Source organism: Zootoca vivipara, chromosome 1, assembly GCF_965207765.1.
Source record: "Zootoca vivipara chromosome 1, rZooViv2.hap1.1, whole genome shotgun sequence".
Taxonomy (NCBI): domain Eukaryota; kingdom Metazoa; phylum Chordata; class Lepidosauria; order Squamata; family Lacertidae; genus Zootoca; species Zootoca vivipara.
The window spans coordinates 60,358,127-60,383,508 of NC_142582.1; the positions used below are offsets into that span (position 1 = coordinate 60,358,127).

A 25,382-nucleotide genomic window follows, 5' to 3' on the forward strand; every position below is an offset into this window, starting at 1 on the left:
CCAAAAACAGAGAAAGCCCAAATCGGGTATTACTGTATTTCACATTCACAGTAAAGATATTCTGACCCACTTTCTCTTTTAACCAATGGTATGAAATCAGCATTCTTCCTGAAAGCCTCAAAGCAACAAAAGTTGCTATGTTCTAGCATCCTGTATCTCTGAATCGAAGGGTGTTTTATGGAGATCCAGACACACGAGCCCTTGTTGTGGCCATGTTGTTTGCTTTCAGCCAACTGTGTTGCAACACTATATTAATTAAGTTCTCCCAATTTTCTCAGCTGGTGTGACTGTTATATTCGGTGAGTGGTGGTGACAGCAAGCCTTCAAACTGAAAGCACAATTCTGGTGCCTTTGACTGAGCTAACTGGTTATGATGTTCCTTCAATATAAGGAAAGCATGAGGATCCTTGTTTTCCTTGCCTAGCTAATAATGAAACATGCAGGCCTCAGAGTGACATCTAGATTACATTACAGGAGGCGATGCCTTGAGGTCAACAAGGAACATGGCTCTTTTGCCTCCATGCTGAGCAACACTGCTGAAACTCTTTAAGTGCCACATAAAACAATCTCTTACTTCTTTTGAAGTAAAACACACCCATGAGAGATAACGGGAACCTTTTTAAGTTCATTTTCAGCATTTTGAAATTATTTTCATCAAAGAATTAGAAAAACATAGGGAACCTTTTCTGGAGTAAATTCATCATGTAGCCCAGTACTAATCATCCCTTTTCAGATATGTACAATTAATTTCAATGCATCACCTTCCCAATTATGCATGCTTAGCATTGCAGTCATAAATCTGTCTATTTCATCCACTCTTCCACATTTGCACTTAGGGCACACTATTCCCCAAACAAGATCGTTTGGAGTATCACAAACAATGGTATACAAACAGTGCTGTAAAACACTCCAGCTCATCATCAGCAAAAACATTTTGGTGACAGAGGTAATGTATAAAGTGTTAAGGTTTTTAACATAGGCACATGCAGATTTACAGATTATATTAAATTGCATAATCACTACCAGACAGTAGTAATAAAAGTGTAATTTTATAAAATACCCCTTTCCAGAGTACTGCAATTTCACTTCATTTTATTTGCCCCATAAAACCGCCCTGTGCGGCAAATCCCTCTTATTCCTGTTGTATTAACCAAGAAACTGAGGGAGAAAGTACGACTTCGCAAGAACAGCAGTGTGACTGAAAGCAAGAATGGACTCAAACCTCTATCTGCCTGGTTCATCTGCAATACCCACCAGCCACTTCACCACACTGATTCTTAAATGATTCACTTTCCTTCAAACAAACTATCCTTGCAGTATGGATATTCCACAAAGTATAAACAAATACCAGGAAAGCCTCTGTGGCCTATAATATTTTGGGTTGTGTTTTACTCAGTGTAGCAACAGACTTGTCTACATTTCACTTATTAAAATTCCCAGCCTCTGGAACATAATGTCGCCTATTAAAAACAAACACTTTCCCATGGTTTGGTAGACATTTATTAAATTAGATAGAATGGGATAAAATATTTTACAATGCAAGAGACAAACATCTGAACCTCAATACAGTAAAAAAACAATGTCTTCAGAATTATTACAGCAAAACATCCTCTATACAGTATTACAGGTCAGTCAACACAAGCAATAATATCTGCAAAGGGAAACACTTGGAACCATCAGCACACACTCACACAGCAGTAGAGAAGAAGGTGGCAAGCATCTAGCTAGACAAAAATATTCCTGTATTTAACCCACTCACAGGTCCTTGGCAGGTTTGAAGCTAGTGCGAATACCAGTTCAGTCTTCAGCAGAGGTCTTCCAGCTGTGGAGGAATGCTGTGCCAGATGCACAAAGCTGAACATGCTGTTCATTTAAATGGAGCATATGAGAAATTGTATTGAGGATTGTGCGTTGCACAGCATTTATTTTACTTGATAGGTGACTAGTGCGTTTCAGTTCACACATCAGCAACTTGCACCCCAATCTTATTCCCATTGATTTGGAGGCAAATTTCATTAAAATCCATGGGGATTACTTCCAAACACATGTTTGAAGGATCGGGGGAAATCTCGGTAGTTATCAAGAAAAGATATGCATATAACTGTAGCCATGCTTGCAATTACCCCTTTCAACTTTAATGATACATAGTAGTCATTGAATGCAGGACATTAATTTAATACAGGACTGTGTGTTGTCATTGTTTAATGAAGAAAAGAGGAACATGTTAATAGCAATCTATCATATTTACTACCCATGTTCTTCGATGGTTCTCTCTGCTCTACTGTTTAAAAATGCAGCTTAACAACCACTACTAAAGCTTCCCAGACTTTCCACAGGTCTCATATCCTTGTACCTTCCAGAAACTGAATTTAGTCTTAACATTCCCATTCCTATTTATGTCTTTATTGTGAAAGTGCATTCTCAACTGTTTTCACTGTGTTTACAATTCAGGATCTCCCCTAAACTAAAAGAAACCCTTTAAAACCATCTCCACTGGATACCTCAGAATAATCTTAATAAAAATTCTGTTTAAGTACTTGGATGTAGTTTTCTAGAACTACAAAGTCCATTTTATTCTATGGGTATAATGCTACAGCAGATTTTTCCAAACATCACATTGTTATTCCAGACTTTCCGCTGAGTACGTCTGAGTTCTCAAAATATATTAGTTCACAAATAGGCTACCACAAGACTTACCTGTACTATGATGCTACTGACAATGTATGCCATTATATAAAAGTTTGATCTGGAAGTATTGTAAAATATGAAGAAAGGATCCAAGCTAATTTTCTGATGGACACACAAGCTTCTTCAGTCTAGAGCAGCCCTTGTCAATATGGTGCCCTTTAGGTGTTTTGGACAACAACTGCCAAAAACCATGCTGGCTGGGAGTTATACAAAGCAGCTGGAGGGCATCAAGTTGTTAAAGACTGATCTAGAGGATGTTGTAAAACACACACATTGCAACAGATTGTATTCATGTATTTAAAAGCAACAGAAGGATAGGAAGGCAGAGGACAGAATTAGTGCTCACAGATGCAAATCTGCAAGCTAGATGAAAGGATACATACGTTTTAAGCAACAAACAGAAAGAAAACACACACATTTTTGGTACTGTATTTAAAAATCATTTCCTCCCCTATATTTTAATCATTAAAAAAATAAATATTTGAACTATAAGCTGGCTGTGCCAGGAGTACTTATGATGATATGATGAAGTATTCTAGTGGACAATTTTTTGGATGCTTGTAGGAGCGGAGCAGGAATGGAGGGAAAAAAGGACAAAAAACATGCACTCTTTTTCCCCAAAGTGATAAAAGTCACAACCAATGTGAGAGTCTGAACTGGGTTCAAACACTTATGAAAGTACAAAGTATGGCTGGCAATTACAGAAAGTAATTAAAATGTTTTAAACCCATCAATAAACCAAACAGCACATTAAGAAAAAATGTGCATATTAAAGTGCATTACTTTGCTTTTTTGCCAAACAAGAAAGAAACTGATTAAACAGATAAAAAATTTGTCCTCTTCTACAGTTCTGCAGATCTAACATTACACAATGAATATGTACAATTCCCCTCTTCCAACATATTGGGATTGTATTTTAAATTTGGTTTGCCTAATTTGTGACAATGGATTCTTTCACATGCCTCAGTTTTGATGGAATTAAGGCCAACTGGTACTCAATGAGTAATGACTGTGTATATATCGTACTGGTATTATGCCTTGAATTTTTTTTCTCAAAATGGAAAAATAGAAGGTTTCACCCATAACAAATGATTATGGATGAAAAATGAAAATTTCTTTTAAAGCATTATTATTATTTTATGGTAACTGATCATAAGGACATTTATTAAAATGTGATGCCAAATTTTCCCAAGTATAAAATCTTCTCACCTTTATCTTTTTGAATGTCTCACAAATGTAGAAGCAAGGACAGTGCAAGTAAACACAATAGCATATTAGGAAATAACCCTGTTCCTCCAGTCTTTGCTATTGTGGCCCAAGAAACAATTAACTTCAGATTTCAGATGCACAGCAGCACATCAGATAAGAGTAGCTAGCTCTAAACAAAAAAAAAACTCAACAAATATATTGCATTGGTGCCCGATTAATAGGTTGAACAATGGAATCTCTCATTAGAAAAATCACAAAAGTTACAGGAAAGCCAGTTTGTGACTCTATACTAAGAATGCTATAGATTGCTGAACCTGCTTAAGGGCACTGTGTAATCACTTTTCAGACAAATATTATGTTGATAGAGGGAGGGAACTTTTAAGAAAAACCCTGTTGAACAGCAGTCTCCTGTGATCACTCAACTTATACTCTATCTCTTATGACAACAGAATGCAGTGTCAAAACTAGGTGAATAAGCTTGTGTGTGTTTGTTCTCCAAAATGGGGAAAGGAAAAAAGCAGCATAGATGCTCCAACTCCACCTCTCAAACCAATGCAGCCATGCATGACAGAACTGATACATTAATAAAAATGGCTGAGATTTCTATAGAACATATGTAAAAACAAAATGTTCAAATGTCCAACAACCACCACCAACAAAATGGGAACACAATCTCTCAGACAGGATGCTTTCTCAGGAAATTCTTCCTCTACCTAAATCCCTGGGCTTGGCAAATCAAAAGTAAGGGTAACAATGAAGATGGAAAATGAGCAGATGGTCTAAGATTCCTCTGCAATTTGAAGCAAGGAATTGATAGCAGCATCCTTGTTCCCTCTCTGGGCTTCTAGCACTGAACGGATTACTTCTCTGTCCATGTTGGGGAACATGTCCTGGATAGATTTTAAATCCTCTTCATTACATACGTGCTGGGGGTTGACAGCGGGAGGTGGAACTGCCACAGGTACCATGCCTGGGTTACAAACGGCAGGCATTCCTGGAAAATAGAGAGAGATAGTTGAGGAAGACTGGCAAGAATTCTTAAAAAATGATGAAATAACTTTCAAATACTATCAAATTCATAGAGTTAAAGCACAGTTAAGACAGAGATAGGGAACCAGTGGCATTTCAGATGCTGTTCAAGTCCCAGTCAGAAGCATCAATGACCGGAGATTATTGAAATTACAGTTCAACAGCATCAGGAGGACCAAACATTCCCCATCCCTAGGTTAATACGACCCTTAGGCCTAACTTCCCCCAACTTCAAAGTGTTTAGTGGGTAAAACCTTCCTGTTTAGTAATGGTATTGTGTTCTAGATGTAAAATCACAGACAAACAAACACAAGAATGAACTATTTTAATTAAAGAGCCCATTTGCTAATTTGGAAAATTAACTATTTACAAGACTGGAAGATGCCAAGCACATAAAAATTGGTTACTAACGGCAAAAATCTGAAAAACCTGTTAAATCCCACACAGTCCTTATATTTAAACAGAAAATACTGCCTCCTAAATATTTCATGCTGGATCCTATTAATACAATTCCTGCCCCTAACCTTAAGTTTAGATAGTGAACAGGATTTGGCTATAAAAAGGTAACCTTGAACCACAGATAAATGCATCAGTATCAGCCACAATTTGCACTACTGGAGAGGTAATAATGATATTGAAAACACAAGATGTTAATGATTCCACTAGCTGATATTGTTAGCAAGGGGGTTCCTACCATCTTGACGTTACAGCCAGTAAAAGCAAAAATCAGAACTAATGTTTTTGATTGGAAATCAAATGTATATATTTATTGATTTGTTTTTAGTCATTTTTGTCACTACATAGACTAAGTGATAACTCCAACGTTGACAAAATGCAATATAACTATCAGGACTGAGAAGAGGTCATTGCAAAAACTATTTGGGAGAAGCTGTTGAAGTTGCAGAAAATGTATAATATAATATTCAAATTAGTTGCAATCCAGACTGCCAAAAGTCCATGCTGAATTCTTCAGATTATTCTGTGACCTCAGCCAAAGTTTCACAAGCCAGTGTAGTAGATCAGCAGTGGGGAATTCGCGGCCTGCAGGCCTAGGCCACATATATGACATCAAGTGTGGGTCAGGTAGACACAGGCCAAAATAGTGGGTTTTTTTTTTTTTTTTTGCAAATTCTAACCATTAGGGGATCTCCAGAGCTTCTGTATACATCATTATGCAAGGCACAATGACCCATTGATCATCCCCACTTCTGTGCACGGTTATGCAAGTACCAACAATCAGCAGTTCCTCAAGGGGGTACATCAACAGCATTATGCAAAAAATGTATCACCTGACATTAAGTGATTGACAAGTGGGTAAGCTCCCCTCTCATACTTTGCCCATGATGGGTAGGGGAAATAAGGAGCTTTGGCTGCCAGCTGGATCCAGTTTCCCACCCAGCTCTAGAAAGTTGTACACTTTTGTCTGGCACAACTCAGTTCTCTAAAAGCTTTCTTCTATTATTTAAGACATTTGATTAGGCTAATAAAAGTAGTATACCTGAATTTCTTGTGATTTTCATTCTGTGCAAGAAACAAAGCTCCCAATAATCTGACAATCAATGTTGCCAATTAAAGTAAAAGTAACATTAAAATTATTTTCTTATCACAAGACAGACACTTCAATTATTTATGAAATAACCTACTTGAATTAAAACTGATCAACACTAGTACTGAATAATACGTACTTCAATGTACACAGAGTTGTTCATGGGATGTTATTTCCTACTTACAAAGGATGTATTTCAAATTTTATAAAGCAGGTTTGGTCTCAATGTACCAGCATGGCTGCAGCAAGAAGCATTCAGGCATAAGCACTGGCATTTAATAAAACATAAATGCAAAAATGGCAATGTGTTTGATAATGCACACTGGGTATTTACAAACAAGCAATGAAAACTGTTTTGAAAATAAATGTATTCAAGTTGTACAGAAAATACTGCAGAATTGAAAACAAAATTCTAGTACAGTCAAGTGCCTTCATATCCCAGTACCCCAACCCCCTCAAAATTTCCTAAGGAAAAGTCAAAGCTATCAATGTTTATCAGTGGAACACATTCAAATACCACAAACAGGAGGGGTGGAATCTAACTTTCATGAGCATCTCTGCATCTTACTTAAAATGCTGCTCCTTACTCTCTATCTTTTAGAGACTTTCTTCTGTCAATACTTATGATGGAGGTCAGAGATAATTCAGAGACAGATAAAAATGCTAACAGTTGCTTATATCCCCCTACTCCACCCTGTGCCTGCTCCCAAATTCTGGACATTGAACATTTTACTAAATGAAAAAAGAGACACTTGACTGGACATTTTTATACTGCAGTTAACAGTGAGGATGTCACAATACTCATTCTGATTTCAAGTCATACTGTGTTGCACTATGGGCCACAACCAACATTTTACAAAGGAGAAAGGGGAAATGCAGCCTAAGTAGCTTCCTCTCCTTTACCCCCATTTTTATGGTAACATGACAAATAGGACAAATATTACAGTCAGTGTTGGGTAGCCCTGATGAAATTGACTTTAAAGTAGTTATTTATAAAGAAGCAATTTAGCAGGTTACCTCCCTGCCCCCAAGTTGATATAAAACTAATCTGTCACTGGAGCATATTGCCCAAGTGTGTACGTTCCAGATCACAGTCAAATGGGCATTAAGTACCCAGTAGCAGTTTTGTGAATGCCATCTGTCTTTAGGCGGTTTGGAAAAGCCAGGTTGATAACACTTCAAAACTGAGCTTATCTGTGGAGCAATTGATCAAAAGCAAAAATGAAAGCAGATGATTTAAAATCTAATAGGCAAGCAAATTAATGGCAAGATGGTTTGCTGCAGAACCCAATGGGATATGATTTTTGCCCTTCCACAGCTTTACAACTTTTAATTTTAAGATTGTTTGGTGTTGAAGCACAACCACCATCCTCCTCAGCACAGAAATCCAGAACCAAGGTAAAATGGTTGCAAATGGAAACAGTTAAGCTTGGGCATTAAATTGGCCATGAACTAGGCCCAGATTTAGCATAGGAGCAATGTAAGAAATTCATGGTTACTTTGACAACTCTGTGCATGCCTGCTCAGGAAAAACCTTTCCTGCAACCGAAACAAAAAATCTTTGAAAACAGCATAGGGCAGGTCCTGAACATAGAACATGTACTGAAACATATAAAAATGGTATAGACTAGTGGAAGACAAGGTACTGTTTGACACTCCTTTCTTTTGTTATTATGTTCAAAAGGGACTAGACATGCTAGAGGTACCACCTCCTAGTTCACAAAGTCCTTTCCCCAGCCCAGAATAGGAAAACAAACATTCAGGCACTAGCCCGCCTTTCAAACAGTGACCACAAGCATGGAAAAGCTACTTTAATTTATTTCAAGGATTATTTGTATTGTGTGTCCTCTGACAGCAGCTATCTCTTCCCTAAGGTAGAAATAATTCTGCTAGGTTCATCCCTTTCCTACTCAAAAGTGCACAAGTTCAGACTTCTTCACCCATCCTAATAAAATCTATGTAGGTCAAATTCACAAGACAAGTGATAAATAACTTCTAAAGTGTGGAGCCTTGTTGCAAATGGAAGCAATTTCTTTTATTAAAAGTAAGTGAAGTTATACAAAATTTCAGGGATAAGTCTGTCAGGTGATGGAGTGATCAATGAGTATATATATATGTCATCAAGAACACTAATCACTAATGGAAAGTTTGGAGAGAAACTTTTGCCAACTTTAAGATAAACAAACCTAATATTTGTAATAACAAAATTTATTATATGATGAACTACCTTCCATTTTTCTAAGACATTTTTGTTTCTTACTGAAATCACATAGGATAAAATAAATAATTCTGAAATTGGTGTATTGTGACATCCACCTGCAATTTCTTATATTGCAACATATCACATACAAATAAAAAGCAGTTTGCATGATCTCATGCATAATTCTTGTTCCTTTTGAATGGGATGCAAAAGAATTAAGAAGACTTACCCAGAGCCAAGTATTCAAGCCCTGAGGACAGGTGAAAGTGTGGGAAAGGAATAAAACATGGAAAACAGGCATTATTCTACTTAATGCTAGGAAATTTCCTCCAAGGAGATTTAATTCGGACACACTACAGATTTTAGATGACAGGATTTTGCCTGCTGTTTTAAACAGCAACATGCAATACTATGAATATTTTCACTAACAGATCTAGTGATCTACACTTACCCAATATCATTACATCCTATGAAATGATTGAGTAATGTCCACCATTTCCATTTTATGGACACCATACTGTCCCAAACTGTCTATTTCTCATCAGAGTTCCTTTCGTCCTAGTTCCTGCCACACATAAGCCCACTTCTTTACATCTAGCTACCCTTATATTTCACGTGGTAAAAGGAGTGGTGGAAGTAAGATTCCAACAATGCCAAACATGAAGAATAAGTTTCATAATTCAAGTTGATTACTTTGATGGGTGGGTAGAGATCCAAAAAATAATTCCAGTTTATAAAAAATGTTAGACGAAAACCATTTCTACAATCCAAGAATAAAGACTTCTTAGACTCCTGAGTGTTGAATGATTGTGTAAAAGTGTCATTATTGTTTCACTGTACCTTTAAGAGTCAGGAAAGATTTAATGACTGGGGCTCTGCAGCTGTGGAGCAGCTCTACAGGTGTTGCTGTGAAGCTGATGATGCAGGGTATATCAGGGGTGTTGTGTGTTGCCTCTGTGCTGGGCGTTTTCCCAGTGTGCTCTTGGTGGGTGGTTTGGTTGTGTGGGTATTTTGTATAAGCCTGATTTAATTTTTGTTAAATTTACTTTCTCCATTAAACCAAGCATTTGTTTAAGTCTTGGTCTCTATGTGTAAGTTCCTCAACCAGTTTCTGCTGATTTTGCTTTTAACCCCAACACTGAGAGTGTGGAAAACCTAGCTTCTACAAATAACATAACTAAATACTTATTACAATTTAGGTATTGCTGTCTACAGCTGGAAGATCATGATGACACCTGGTGTCCAACCTTTTTACTGCATATGTACTACTACAGAATTTTAGAAGATGGATTTTGTCTAATTAATTTCTGAAACCTTTGAAAATGATGAGTCAATTGGACTGAATATATGACATTCTGTACTTCATCCATCACACACACTGTTTTTATTTTGTGTGTGCATATATATATATATATATATATATATATATATATATATATATATACACACACACATACATACATACACACACACACACACAACAGAGAGGGTGGACAACAGGGTATCTATCTCCTCACTTCTTTACAAATATTTAATGGCATCACAGGCTGTTTTGCACAGCCCCTTTTCAGTCCGTCTCTGTTTACTCTTCCTGCCAAGGTACAACTAATCCTAACCCCTTTGTGCCTATACCCCCCCTCCTGCTAAGTATCTGTTTCCTCAGCATGATAGCATCTTATCCTGTTCCTAGATCACAAACACCCTGTTAATTGATGGCAACTGCAAAGCCACACATTTGCAGTTCACAGCTATGAGTGAAGTGTCCCTCATCAGCAAAAGCCTTTGGCTCTCTACAGAATCTGATCTTTAGGTCCAGTCTCTAAGTCTGCAGTCACACAGATCAGTCAGCATCAAGACGCTTTCAAATCAATTTAAGACTTCTCACTCACAAAGTGGTACAGTATCTTTTTCTTCACTATTTTAGAACCTAAGCCAAACCTCAACCAGTCTGCATGCTTTACCTATCACAAGTCTTCCCAGCAATCAAGCAGAGTACCATACAATCTTGCCATATGGTTTAAGTGACAACTTGTCATAATGGCTGGGGCCATAGGTGTTGTTGTGTATGGTGGCCTCACACTGGCTACCCGTGGCCTAGGTTAAAAAGCTAAATTCTATGAAAGTGCCAGAAATTTTTACACTTCTCAGTCCTTGCAACAGACCATGCAAAGGTTGAATGAAGTTGTACATCATACTAAGAACTAGACAGCAATGAACCATTCTTCTCAAACATGGACTGCATGATTCTGATACATACTACATTATTCACTGTAACAAGACACCCAGAGGAGGAATATCACCAATGCATAAGCTGAATAAAGATTGCAGAGCTAGTTACAGGACATCTGCTTGAAGAAGCACACTACTGAAGCTTTGTAAGCATGATAAAATACATGCTACTGGCAATTAATATTTATTCATTCACTGCAGAAACACTCCATGCACATATGCAAGACAATGTACATACCCTGCAGATCAGTTCATCAAAATATAGGGTCATTGAGTTTTGCAATACTACAAAGTTATGCCCTTGTTTTTACAATACTGCAAATTGCTAAGTATAAGTAAGAGGGAGACACTCTCTATCACATCTGGCAAATTGAATAATTTGGGTTTACAGCAGTTAAATTCAAACGACCAGTTTGTTTTTGAAAGTAAGATTTATTATTGTAAGAGTTCTAAAGACTGGATGGAAGATGCCATAGATATTTAAAAACTTCAAGTCAATTGTTTTTAAACAAAATATATATTAGTTGCTGGAGCTAAGGCCTTCATTTAAGAACAAGTACAATGAAAAAGGCATTTCCTTCTAGAGATCAGTAAAAAAGATTTTCCTAATTAATTGCTCCACAATGGACTAATCATTTTAATGACTAGAGACGATATCCAATGTTAGTCATACTCAAGAGTAGCTCCACTGAAATAATGGACAAGTCATTTAAGGCTAATGATTTCAATGGGTCAAGTTTGTGTATGACCAGCATTGGGTGCCACCCCACATTTTAAAGTTAAAAGTGAAACTATGAATGAAAGATCTCCACCAATTAAAAGCAATATGATGTATCTGATTAGTAATGAAGCCAGAGATGACTAACATCTTCAGCTAGGGTTGTTAAATCTTCTCGCCCCTGCCCCCAACTGCTTAGTGAGATAAAGGAGCAAGGGCCCAGCACAGCCCATGGGCCATTTCCTTCTCTGGTTTAAGTGAATTTAAAAGGCATTTTGCGAAATGAACCAACAAAAAGTTGAATGCTATGATGTGAAATATTCAAAGTGTTTTATTCCATCATTATATATATATACAGACAAATATGCAAATATACAGGTAGATTACAGTGTAGATTACAGTGTAGCATAGCATCAAACTGACAGTCTTAGAGACTGTCTAGCACCTTAAAGCAGGCATCCCCAAACTCGGCTCTCCAGCTGTTTTGGGACTACAACTCCCATCATCCCTAGCTAACAGGACCAGTGGTCAGAGATGATGGGAGTTGTAGTCCCAAAACAGCTGGAGGGCCGAGTTTGGGGGTGCCTGCCTTAGAGACTAACAAATGTACTGTCACATAAGCTTCAATTGTGACAATAGCCCTGACAAACTAAAAATGATCAACAAATTTGGAATTCTTTCATAGTACAGGTACTATGATAGCACAGCTAGAAAGATAGCATGACTGATTTAAACTGATCACTATTATTACCGTGTACAGTAAAGCTTGCAACTCACATGCATTTATCTTGTATGCATTTCACTTGATACTTAAAAAAAGTAGAAAGGGGGCAGAAAGGGGGTAGGTGGAGAGACTATAAAGTCTCAACTATCAGAAGTTTGGGAAATGCTTGAATATACAAATCATGCCTGTCAGGGGGTTGTTGTGGCTACTCCAGAGTAAAGACCGTTCTGTCTTTTAAGGGTTTTTTTATTGTGCATACTATTTACAGTGCAGAGATAGCAGAAAACATGACCTCCTAGTCACTAGCAGAATCCGGCAATGGCGCCCGTCTGCTTCGGGGCCAGCATAATAGCTTGGGCACCCCGGAATTCCGCCCTCTCACCCTACATTTGGGCGCTCGCCTCAATTCGGGCGCCGAAAGCAGCTGTGCTCCCTCCTCCAGCTGTGAACTAGTGCGGTGCAGGGGCTCTGATACATCGCTGAGCCTTCCTTCCTCCACTAGTTGGCTTGGGCAGCACAGGGGCTCTGACACCTCACTGAGCCCTCCCTTCATTCCGCTTCCCTCGTCATTCCCCCTGCCTGACCCGCTGCTACCGCTCTCGCTGGGCGAAGTGCTGTCAGGATGATGGGGGGGGGCTCCCTGTAGGGAGTCCCCCTGACAATGCTCAACAAAAACATTTTAGGGAAAAATAATGAAATATGCACTTCAGTCTGATCCTTAGTCACAATTTTTTGTTGATCATCATCATATTGGTGAGACATGTCATAAAGCTTCAGCCTTTGAAGAAGCTGACATCTCGCCATCCCAACTCCATAATGGATACTGAGTTGAAACTATTTGTTTTTATAGAAGGCTAAATATTCTTATGTACAGTAGCACCAGAAAACAGGGAGTGCAAGATAAGGAGAGATTTGCAGGGAGAAATAATTTTTGAAAATCAAAGGAGAAACTCCTCACTATGGAGGTACAAGTCTAAATGGCATGGCAAGAACTTTGGTGCACAAGGGATGGGAGAGCTTGTGTTCACACAGTTTTCCTGTACCCAAAACACAGCCTACTACTTCCACATAATTTTAAATACATTACTAGGAAAATCAATAGACCAGAAGGCAAACAGCCAGTTTAATCCATTTCACTCCTGGAGTTGTTTTCACTGTTGATCAACAACCATGTACATTTGCAGGTATGGAGCAATACAGATAAACATCCATTCTTTCACATAAAGAGGAAATAAATGTTTTAAACATTCCTAAACTTGTTCCAGTCAAAGGAGAGGTAAAAGATGTGAAACTTTTCATGAATAAAAAGCCAACAGGGGGCCTGTGACATTCACATAAAAAATTACTCATGCTTCTATCACAGCAGTACTTATTGCACTGAAAACAGATTATTTTGGCTTTTACTAGATACTGTTTGAAGCACTAAATAAGTAGTCTGGCCAAAAATAGTGTGTACCACATACTGGGTCAATTCAGATACCATGGTAGACCAGCGATGGGGGGGCACCTCTGGCTGCTGGGCCTACATAGGCCAGGATGGGTCCAACTTGGACGGCAATGCCAACCTCCAGAAACCACACTAGGTGTGGGCAGGTACAGCCATGGCAGCAAAGGACCAATCAAGAGCTCCCAATTGTTCCTCTGCAAACAGGGCTCCTTGTCAGTGCTGATCACCTAATCTGAGTCAACAGGGAGCCCTGCTGGGATTGGTTGCACTAGGGACTGAGGGGGCTCTTTTTCTCTGCTTAGAGGAAGCAGATTGAATTCAAAGTATTTCCTCCAAATAGAACATTTTTATCTTTGCAGATTATTCATCTGGAGGATGCAGTATGCATCCAAACAACTTCCCTTAAACAGACTTCAGAGGCATTACCTGTAACCGCTGATCAGCTAGCTGATGGTGGTTACAGCAAGTACTTTAGATTAAATGCATATTCCTGTGTTCTCTGATGCCAAACAACTGTTGCTAATTTTAGCTATGGTTAATGGAAACAAGTCAACTTCAAACCCCAGTTAATGAAGCTGGCTTGTTACCACTGACCATAACTACGATTAACCACAGATTGGGTCTGGACAACACACTAAACTGCGGTTCATTTAAAAAGAGAATTTGAAGTGTATTTTTAATCTCTTCTCAGTGATTGCCTGCGGTGGGTGGGTTGTAAACCCAAGGCTCGCTAAGCCTTGTTCAAAATGTAGCCATACTGACAGCTGTATAAATACTTCAGTTCTGTGAAAAATCTGTAAACAGCTTGAACATGCAAGTGCCTTATTAGCCTCCAAATTATAGTTTCATACTGAATGTTTGATTTTAAATGCTGGGTACTTCAAAGAACAGAGCTTGTCTCTGCCTCTGGTCTTAAATTAGCAATTTCCAAGAGACTTGTTTTTCAAAGCTCAAATTAAAAAGAAAAAGGAGTAACATACCTGTTATAGGCACATATCCAACTCCTTGCTGATACACTGTGGGCATCAGGACCACCGGCTGAGGCTGCATCATCATGGCAGCTGGTAAGGACTGGATATCAAAAGATAACAAAATAAATGAGTATTTGAACATTATTATAGGAATGAAACAAAGCAGCAAGAAAATGCACAAAAACCATTTAAGTCCTGCCATACAAAGGAAAGGAAGCAACTTTTTGGCACAAGTCAGTAAGTGCGAACACATCCCAGACCAGAAAAGTTAAATGAGTTCCATTGAATTAAAAGACATTCCAAAGGAACTATAATAACCTATAAATATAGAGTTCCATCTGTTCAAATCAAGTTTTGCTTTTATGATAAATTGCAGGCAGTTTAGGCACTATTTCACTCAGAGTACAATACTGAGCTTCAGAGGTAGAAGAATACTGAGCTTCAGAATAATTTCTGTGGCCCGGATCAGAAATGTGAAAGTAGAAGAAATTCTGCTAGTGCTGCTGCTTTGTGAATTGGTGTGCAAGAGCTAACAGAAAACATTGTGCTACATTATGCAAGTACTCGCACAATGAATTGCACAGACAAACCACTTCTGGATAAAACCCTGCTTTTTGTACACTGTTACTTCTCACAATGTGAGAGACTGGAATAAGCTTCATTTACAAATTTTGCTGTAGAAAAATATCATTCCCCAGTTCAGAAACAAAGCATGAAGACCATTAGCAAAATTCTCTTCAGTGCCCTTCATCATTAATAATTATTCTCTCTCTCTCAAAAAAAATATTACCTTATATATTCATATTCCCAAAGGTTTATTCATAACACACACAGTATTTTTAGTTGGACACAATGGGTCATTCTATATCAAGTGATCCAACTTTTTTACTTCATATCATCCAATTTTCTTAATATTTTGTACACTTGTTGAATGATCAAAGCTAAGTTTAAATCTCAAAATTTTTTATCTCATCCCATTTTCAAGTTATGAGAGCTTGAAATTTCTTTTTAAAAATGCAATTTTGGTTTTGCTGGACTACACGAAAACCTTAAAGGCTCAGTCCAGGTTTGAGATACATCAAAACTAAAAACACCAATGTCTTCAGAACTACATGGGCTTTAATATGATATGTTACATGATGGACTTACTCTACATTTCAAATGTAAGTTACAAATTTTTAAAAAGTGATTTCAAAAAATTAATATGATTTAAAATTTCCAAAAGTTGTAAAAGTTCCAAAATTTCTTCTTGGGATCTTAATGGGAGATATGTTTAAAAAATATTTTGTACATACATCTCTGCCTTATTGGGTTCTATTTAGGATAAATGGGTCTTATTGGAGTAAAAAATAATAGAATAAGCAAGACTTCAACATTAATATCAGTTGTTTCAGGCATTTCTTTAGAAAGTTATTCAATAAAAAGGTGTCTGAGAAGCTTTTCTTATAAAAATGTGTTCCAAAGCCAAGTGATAACTTGCTAATGCATGATAGGATTAACGCTTTGAATGACCCAATGTACCCAGTTAAGTCTTGCTTAACTGAGAAATTATTGTTGTATTTAAACACGTTAAAAAGAATAAAATCTGTGCCCGCTTCCTCTTAATTCTTCAATATGAGCATTTCATTTATTGCAGATTCATGTGCAAACAGCTTTTTCCCTTCTCAAATTCACCTTACTTAATATCAATAAACTTGCACCCATAGATTTTCTGGGGACAAAATGTTGCAGCTTAACCTTCCTCTACCACAGGGATGAAGAACCTGCAGCACTCTATACATTGTTAGACTACAGTTACCATTATCCTTGACCACTGGCTGTGCTGGCTGGGGATGACAGAAACTGGAGTCTGATAACATCTGGAGGGCTACAGGTAGTTACAGGTAGCTACAGATTAAGTTCTGAAACAATGACTGCACCTACTTTTTTAAAAAACAAGCTGAACACCACTCTAATCCTCCATCTCCCAACTACTGCTCTTCACTAACCCACACTTGCAGACTACTGCGCTACTGTGAAATGTGCAAAACTTAAACCAACCTCTTCAAGATATACAAAGCAACCTGCCTCAGAAGGGAAGCAGAGCTAATATGCAACACACAAGGAAAGGAAACATAAACGACTTTCTCCTCCAACACTGTAAAAACTTTGGAAGCCACAACTTTAAACAAAGACAGTGTAACAGAATAGGGGAATGTGTATATGCATGTATATGTATGTGTATGACTGTAATTGTGTTTTTGAGGGAGGGCATTCAATTACGATGTACTATTTAAAGTACAATGACAATAATCTATTTATGTCTTATGAATTCAATTCTGTTAATCCTGGCTTTCAATACTCAGTTCTGTTAATTCTGACACACCTTTACAAGTTATCTACTCACTTCTCTATTCTCTTCATGTATCAAACAGACTTTGAGTAGTTCAATATAGCAAGTTCCAGAAATTCAGTGCCTCGGGATCCAACAAAGCCGCTTTCTGCCCCATTTCGTCAGTAAACTCATTGCCTCCTGCACTAAAGCAACTATTGTCAATTAACTTACCGTATAAGACATGACCAGATTAATCATTCCTTCTTTGTCATCTCCTTGCCTTCCACTCAGGCTATACCATTCATCTTCTACCTTTCCTTGTTTCAGTGATTCAGGAACAGTAACGTGCGTCCAAGCAATGCGATCATCCATTGAAAACGCTCGCTGAAAGATATATATTTAGGTAATTATGAGGCGAGGAATTTAAAGGGACATAAATGTAAGTGCCACTACCACAGTTTTAAAATTTTGCTATTTCACATTGTGCTTTCAATGGAATAATTGTGCTTTCAGTGGAATCAAGTTCTCATCTGTTCTTCAAAAGTAGGTTAATTGTCCTTCCTAATCCACTCACAAGGAGAAACACCATGGTTCATTGATAACTTGGAGCACTAGGATTGACAGAAAAATAAACACAAGAACTGGAAAGTAACACTTCTTCAATCCTAGTGGATTTAATATAAAATTAAAGGAATCAATTCAAGTTACCGCTGAGCAGATAGGCCTAGGCCCATCAGCACAAGCATTTCTGCTTGTTTGATTAAATGAACTGCCTTCTCTCCACCAGTGTGCTGTTCTACGGATTCTCCCAAGTCAATTTGGGGCAGGGAAGCAGGGGGAAAGCCCTATTACACCAGCAGAAATCCTTGTGTGGTTTTCCGCTGACAGGATTAGTTAGTGGAATTTGGCCCAAAGACTCTTACCAGTGCCAAACTTTTTCTACTGTTATTATAAGTTAAACAGACAAACAGGAACTGAATAAGGAGATTTTAAAATGATGTGGAATTCGAAGGGTTTTATCCAATGATTACAAAGCAAAAAGCAACTACTTCCCTTCCCCCTCCGACTGTAGCTTTCTGCAACACAGTTCACAAACGTTTAGTAGTTCTGCCAACCTTCAAGAGTGGCTTTTGGGGAGGTACAGGGAGAAGAAGGATAAGAGAAAATATTGGATGTGTGAATTGCCTTATGTTTTTCAACCACTGGCTGCAACCTCAAGATTTTGTTTTATGAACACTACAATCCTGCACACAGTTAGGCTACTTAAAGCCTCTAAAGCAAGAGTGGGGAACCACTCTCGGCAAGAAGGTCAGATCAAATTATGGCCAACCCCCTGTGGACCACATTTGACAGATGGGCAGGGCCACAGAAGAATAATCAGGAGAACACTCTATGGCTCCTGGTTGTTTCTTTGCAGCTCCAGTTTTCTGTCCCACTCAAAGTCAATGATGTCAGGTAAGTGACATGTGGGTGTGAGTGGCCAAGGGAGAACAGCCTTGTGGGGCTACACTGGAAGGTGAGACAAGCCTAACTGGGCAAAAGGCTTCTCACCCATGCTCTAAAGCAGGCATCCCCAAACTCGGCTCCCCAGATGTTTTGAGATTACAATTCCCATCATCCCTGACCGCTGGTCCTGTTGATGATGGGAGTTGTAGTCCCAAAACATCTGGAGAGCCAAGTTTGGGGGTGCCTGCTCTAAAGTAAATAAAACTAATTCATGCAAGTAAAACATTGCCTTGGAGATTTACCAGCATGAGAACTAGGAGCTACCTAGTTTGGGAGAAAAAAGTAACTGCCAGATGGAAGCATGAACTGATTTTTATGTTTAAGAAAACATTGTATTTTTGCACTGATAATATGAAGTGTTTGCATTTACAGTCAAAGGGAAATAATTTCTGTTAGAGTTGCTAAACAGCACGCTTTGCTTTATTGATGGAATCAAATAAATGTTCTTGTGTACATGAAGGTCTTTTGATCCCTTGGGTAGCTCAGCTAACAGTTTTTTAATTCTTCCATTCCATCTACAGCACTCAAACCATTTCCGATGCTGTTCTGGAGGATCTCCTGACTATCTGGAGCTAATTTTGGGAGGCACAGGAGGTTGCATGAGGGAATTGGAATTGGAAGCAATTGCCTGCCCTCCTTTCCCCATTAGCAGAGGCACTGAAAATATCAAAAGCCCTTCTGTAAGCACAATGATACAGATTTCATAGGGTGTTTTTTTGCCAATTTTGATTAAGGAAGCAGACAAAGATTCCGTATTTTTGTTAGGCTCAGCTCTCAATACAGACTACCTAGGATAAAGGGCAAAAAGCAAAAATGATGATAGAGGCCCAGAGAGAATGTTCTCATTTAGTATGAACTGAAACTTCATACTAAATGTGCTCCCAAACATACCTCCTCCTATAGCCAACCTCCTTACAAATCAGGGTTTTGTTAAATGCTCTTACCTCATCAAATATTTCTAGATAGAAAGAATCCACTCCAGGTGGAACAGTGCACTGAATAACTTTGTTCCATCGGGGATTTTTGGCTCCATTGTGAGCTGTGGGAGTTTCATAGACAGCATAGCCAAGTCGTATTCTGCAGTATGGATCCATGCGTGTCATGCCATAGTTTTTTGCCAATTTTGCCTAAGGAAGTAGACAAAGGAAATTAATAATGTTGTTATTAGCTTTCCATGCACCTTCCTAGACTGAAGTGTCTACACTTTTTAGTTGCCATCAGCATATTAATGGTGATATCAGCCACTGAGAAGTAAAATTTTGTAAACAGAGTAGATTTGAATAAAGATTCAAATTAAGGCATCCTGCTCCATGAGTTACAATGCCTCAATTCAAATGAAATCTGCAATGATTCCATTTAAATACACTCTGCCCACAGCACTACAGATCTACTTTGTCCAAGTATAAATGCTGGCCATAATAAAAAGTTGTTCATATTATTTGTACAAGTTTACTTTAGGGCTTTTTTGTAATCCGTTAGCAACTGATTCAAGTGTTCATAGGGTTTATTTGCTGTGAGAACAAAGTCTGCATTTGTTTTCAAGGTTCAGTATACATAGACAAAAAGAGCATAACCTTAGATAATGAATACCCAAAATCTTTGAAGTTTTTTCATTTAATATTTTCCGGCTACATTTAACCAGTTATTCCAAAATCACCACAGAGCTACTAAAACTTTTCATGTTCTAAATAAGCACTTCAAAACCACCACAAAAATGTTAAATGTCCAAAGTTAGATGATGAAAAACCTACTGATGGAGAGCACATGTTCTCTCAATTCCTATATACTGCTTTCAGTTGATGCTGATGAGTGGTTTCATAGGAAGATTACACTAATATGCACTGAAATCATGCAATTTTGAACATAAATAGCAAGTTAAAACTGTATGCAGTCAGTTGTACCCTACAAGATCAATGCAAACTGCTTATTAGCCAGGAACCAGTGATGCTCTTTTTAAAGCTACTGTCAGCGTCTGTGCATAATAAATATGACAACACTGTATTTAGCACTACATCCCAGGAATCTACAAAATGTAAACATGTGACACATCTAACATGTACATTTTAAAATACCTGCACTACAGTGATGCTCAGTCTCCCAACAGTACCCATTGCTCCTCCGTACTGTAACTGTTGAGCTGCTTGAGCATCCAATTGGATCTGTTGCTGTTGCTGAGTTGGGGTGATGCGAAGGAAATCTTGAGGAAGTTCCCCAATATACACCTGTACAAGAAACACATAAACCAAAAATATAATTCTCTTTGCTCCACCCTGCAATCTCCTATTTGCTCCTTTTAAATATATTTCACTCACAACTCGCTAGCATCCCCCTATCTACTTTGTAACCCCACTTCAAAATAAGCTGTCAAGAAGAACTGGGTACATTATGAGACATGTACAATTAATGCAAAACTGTAACTCTTTTAGACATCTGAAATGGAAACCCTTAATAATAAATATTGTGAAAATTGACACCACTATGATTAGGACCCCCAAGCCCCATGTGAAAAGGAAATCAATGAAACAGGGAAATACCTGATTTGAGAATCTGAAGAGCTACAGTAAGGTTGCTATAGTTGTTGAGCTTTTTGGACAAAATCACAAAAATATTTGATATTTTTGAACTATTTTTAAAGGAAATAGGCAAAAATGACACTGCCGACATGGGTACACCGGATTTTCCCTGACATTTTGCTGATTTCCACCCGGACTCTGCTTCCGACTGCAGTATTCCGGGTATGTCTGGGAAATTCCAGATGTATAGCAACCCTAACTGCTAAAGATAAAGTTTAGTTGATTTTATTTATCTAACCGTGGCTAGTGATTGTTAGCTATCCCCACTGCTTTTTTTCTAATAATAAAAAAATGTTTAGGGGTACTCTCATTTTCCTACTCATATTGAAATCCTGCCCCTCAATGAGGCCAAACATAGATTCACAAAATGATTAGGGGTATGCGTACCCCCAGAAAAAAAGCACTGGCTATCCCTCTTTAGGATTGGAAGAAAGAAAAATAAGATGAATTTTTTATAAGTCATCCAATAAAAAACCTAGATACTAAGTTTTGTGGAGTATTTTCTACCAAAGTGGGCCTACAATGTAGCTTAGTTTATAGAATGCCTCAAACAAAGGTACATGTGTTTTGCACCAGGAGCAAAGTACTATACAGTAATCTGCTTGTTTGTTCTTTTTACCCCAACATGGTAAACAGAAACTAAGAGAGTAATGTAAGAAAACTTTAGGGAGTATTTTTCTACCCCAAGCCAAATTCAAATGCTTCTTGAGATAGTAAAATGTCCCAAAAATAAAGCTATATGTGGTATATTTCAAAATAAGTACCTACTTCTCTGGGTCAGTTCTCCTATTTGTAACATTCAGTTGGTTTACTTGGTAGGTTTTTTTGCCCCAACCATTTTCATTTACTTATAGAAAGGAATCTGTAAATGTTAAGTGGCTGAAATTTGGGGGCAGTGTTCACTATGAGAAAAAATTACAGTGAAGGATTACAGTATACATTTACTTATGTGAACATTCTGCAAACAAATGTGCACCAGAATTTCAACCCCTTTTTAATATGCAACTTTAGTCTGCAATACTCCTGCTAATTGACATCCCAACATTTATGTAATTCAGGATTCTGATTACAGAGTAAATTTAGAAATAAGAGTTGAAGTAGCCACATGAGCAAGATTCTTACATAAAGAAGAGGTAGAAAACTCTGCTTATTTAATATTCCACAATGCAAAGAGTTCTAAAACTGTAGGTCATAGGTAAAGCCTACTTTAACACTGTACCAATCTTTTGCTATACTAAATCAGGTAACATGTTAGGAATTCTAACAAAAGACAACAGAAACAGGCAAGCTCAATAACCTTCGGTGTCCTGGTTTTTACTTTCTGAAACATGGCAACTAGAGTTCTCAACTCAAATACATGTCTTCATGAATAGCATCATTTCCAGGGATATATAGGCCTTGGGCTACAGTTTTTTAATATGGCAGATAGCTACTCGTGTTCTCCAAGATAACATCTTTGAAGTGTAGGAGTTAACATAAAATTTAATTAACAGAAACAGCAGCTCTTGCTTCTGCCTCTAGACTGCAGCAAGAACTGCTGTCCTACAAAGACTATGGTAGTTTAGGGCTCCTTCAAGAGTATCAAGAAAATCACAGCTGAGCATGAAAAACCCTCATTGTCCCTAGAAAAGTGGCTGAAAAACTAAAGTTTATCTGAACATATGTATTTTTAACATAGAGAATTCCCAGAGCAACTGATTTATAAAACCAGTTCAAATTCGCAAGCAATAAAATCAGTTTAGAACACTATAACAAAATAAGACATAATGCAAGAACGGCAAACATCGTAACCAGGAAAGGAGTTTTTCCTGTGTTAAGTAAACCTTCACTAAGGACAAAATCAAAAGTCAGGACAGCACTACTGAAATGGCCACATCTCTAGTCACCATCTCTCTTAGAGAGCCTCCAAGACAGATCTTAATGCAAGGGGAGGCTTGCGGGGGGGGGGAGGGGGATTGGTACTTAAGATATCCAGGCCTCAAGCTCCTTGGGCTTTAAAATTTAAAATCACCACTTTGAATCATTCTTGGAAACAGACCACTGACAAACTTGTCCTGCATTAACTCAGCATCACCCTTTATGTACTGCCTGCCTAACAGCTGGATCTAGAACATCTTGTTTTCTAATGATTCAGCTAATGAAGACTACTGTCCTACAACATGCATATGCTTCAGACTAGAAACTAATGTTAAGAATAATGATGAAGAAAAATGTCTATCAAATTAAAATAAAATGAACATTTTTTTTAAAAAAATATATTGTATAGTTGTGCAAGTAAAGACCTATTCTGGTTACAAACTTGTAAAATAAGACAGTCTTATCTTAGTTACACAGTATACCAAAATTATCACCTTATGTTATATAAATAACAAATCCAAATTGCTCTATATGATCATCTGCTCTGCAGAAAAGTCTACTTTTAAAACACTTTCATCATTTGTTCTTGTTACTCACCTCTCAGTTCAGTTTCAAAGAGGGGACAGAAGTAACTTGTAAAACCTCTATATGATACTGCACAGACATTTAATCAGTATGCAGCAGGAAAACTTGTATTTATGCTTGAGAACCAGAATGAAACACACACTCAGTGGTTTTACACACAAGGCAGAAAAACAAATTATAGGTCACAACTATCACAGAATCTTAGAGTTGGAAGGGACCCCAAGGGTCATTTAGTCCAGCCCCCTGCAATGCAGGAATCTCAGCTATAGCATCCATGAGATGGCCATCCAACCTCTGTTTTAAAACCTCCAAGGAAGAGTCGTCCACCACCTATTGTGAGAGTCTGTTCCACTGCTGAACAGCTCTTAGTGTCAGAAAGTTTTTCAGAATGTTTAGTCAGAATCTCCTTTCATGCATCTTGAAGTCATTGGTTCGAGTCCTACCTTCCAGAGCAGGAGAAAACAAGCATGCTCCACACTTCATGTGACAGCCCTTAAGCTATTTGAACATGGCTATCATATCTCCTCTCAGTCTCCTCTTTTTCAGGCTAAACATACCCAGTTTCTTCAAGCGCTCCTCATAAGGTTTAGTTTCCTTGATCATCTTCGTTGCCCTCGTCTGCGCACGTTCCAGCTTGTCAACATCCTTCTTAAATTGTGGTGCCCAGAACTGGACACAGTATTCCAAGTGTGGTCAGACTGAGGCAGAACACAGTAGTACTATTACTTCCCTTGATCTCAACATTATAATTCTGTTGATACAGCCCAGAACAGCAATAGCTTTTTTTGCTGCTGCTGCATCACACTGTTGACCCATGTTAAGCTTGTGGTCCACCAAGACCCCTGGATCCTTTTCACATGTACTGCTAGTAAGCCAGATGTCCCCCATTATTTGTGCATCTGGTTCTTCCTTCCTAAGTTACATCTGTCCCTACTGAAATTCATTTTGTTAGCTTGCGCTCAGTTCTCCAATCTGTTAAAGTCATTTTGAATTCTGATTCTGTCTTCTGCTGCTTTAGCTACCCTTCCCAGTTTAGTGTCACCAGCAAATTTGATGTGCATCCCCTCAATTCCTTCATCCAAGTCATTTATAAAGACTTTGAACAACAGGCCCAGGACAGAACCCTGCGGCACACCACTTGTCACTTTTTTCCAGGATGACGAGGAACCGTTAATGAGTACTCTTTAGGTTTGGTCAGTCAACCAGCTATAAATCCACCAAACAGTTACCTTGTTCAACCCACATTTTACCAGCTTCCTCACAAGAATATAATGGGGGACTTTTTCAAAACCCTTACTGAAATCAAGATACACTATGTCCACAGCATTTCTCTGATCCACCATGTTTTTAATTCTATCAAAAAATGGTAATACCAATGGTGTTACCCCTGTCCAGCAGTCCAAATACGGTAGTCTTTAAAACACACAAACACACTGATTTTCCTAATAAGCAAAAACAAGCTAGTCAACTTAAGAAATTGGCTTCTACATAAGATTCAGAGACTAGATGCTATCTGTCAAAAACTGCGGTTTGGAAGTTGTACCACAAAAGTCTATCAAAATTAAGATTCTTCAATATTGACAATGCATAACATAATTAATTTACAATTATGAAAAATGTCAGTGTTTTGAAAAAAAATATGCCAAAGCTTCTGACCTGCTTTGCCTGGCACAAAAGACTCCACGAAAAGAGTGTCCTTGCAGAGTATATTCTGCTTTTATTCTTAAAAGTCTTTAACTGCAAAATGACTAACTGTACAGACATCAACACCACCAGCTTTCTCCAA

General features: G+C 38.0%; 1 protein-coding gene across 2 annotated transcripts in view; it reads right to left on the reverse strand.

Annotated features, from left to right (window-relative positions):
- Positions 1-1,484: 1,484 nt before the first annotated feature.
- TOLLIP (toll interacting protein) overlaps positions 1,485-25,382 on the reverse strand; it is a 40,485-nt gene continuing 16,587 nt past the window's right edge. For both annotated transcript variants that reach the window (XM_035121759.3, XM_035121769.3), the window contains exons 2-6: positions 20,654-20,803; positions 19,526-19,708; positions 17,307-17,459; positions 14,771-14,861; positions 1,485-4,891 (exon numbers count right to left, since the gene is read on the reverse strand). In XM_035121759.3, the coding sequence (XP_034977650.1) occupies positions 4,677-4,891; positions 14,771-14,861; positions 17,307-17,459; positions 19,526-19,708; positions 20,654-20,803 (792 nt within the window). In that variant the 3' untranslated portion in view covers positions 1,485-4,676. The remainder of the gene's footprint in view (positions 4,892-14,770; positions 14,862-17,306; positions 17,460-19,525; positions 19,709-20,653; positions 20,804-25,382) is intronic.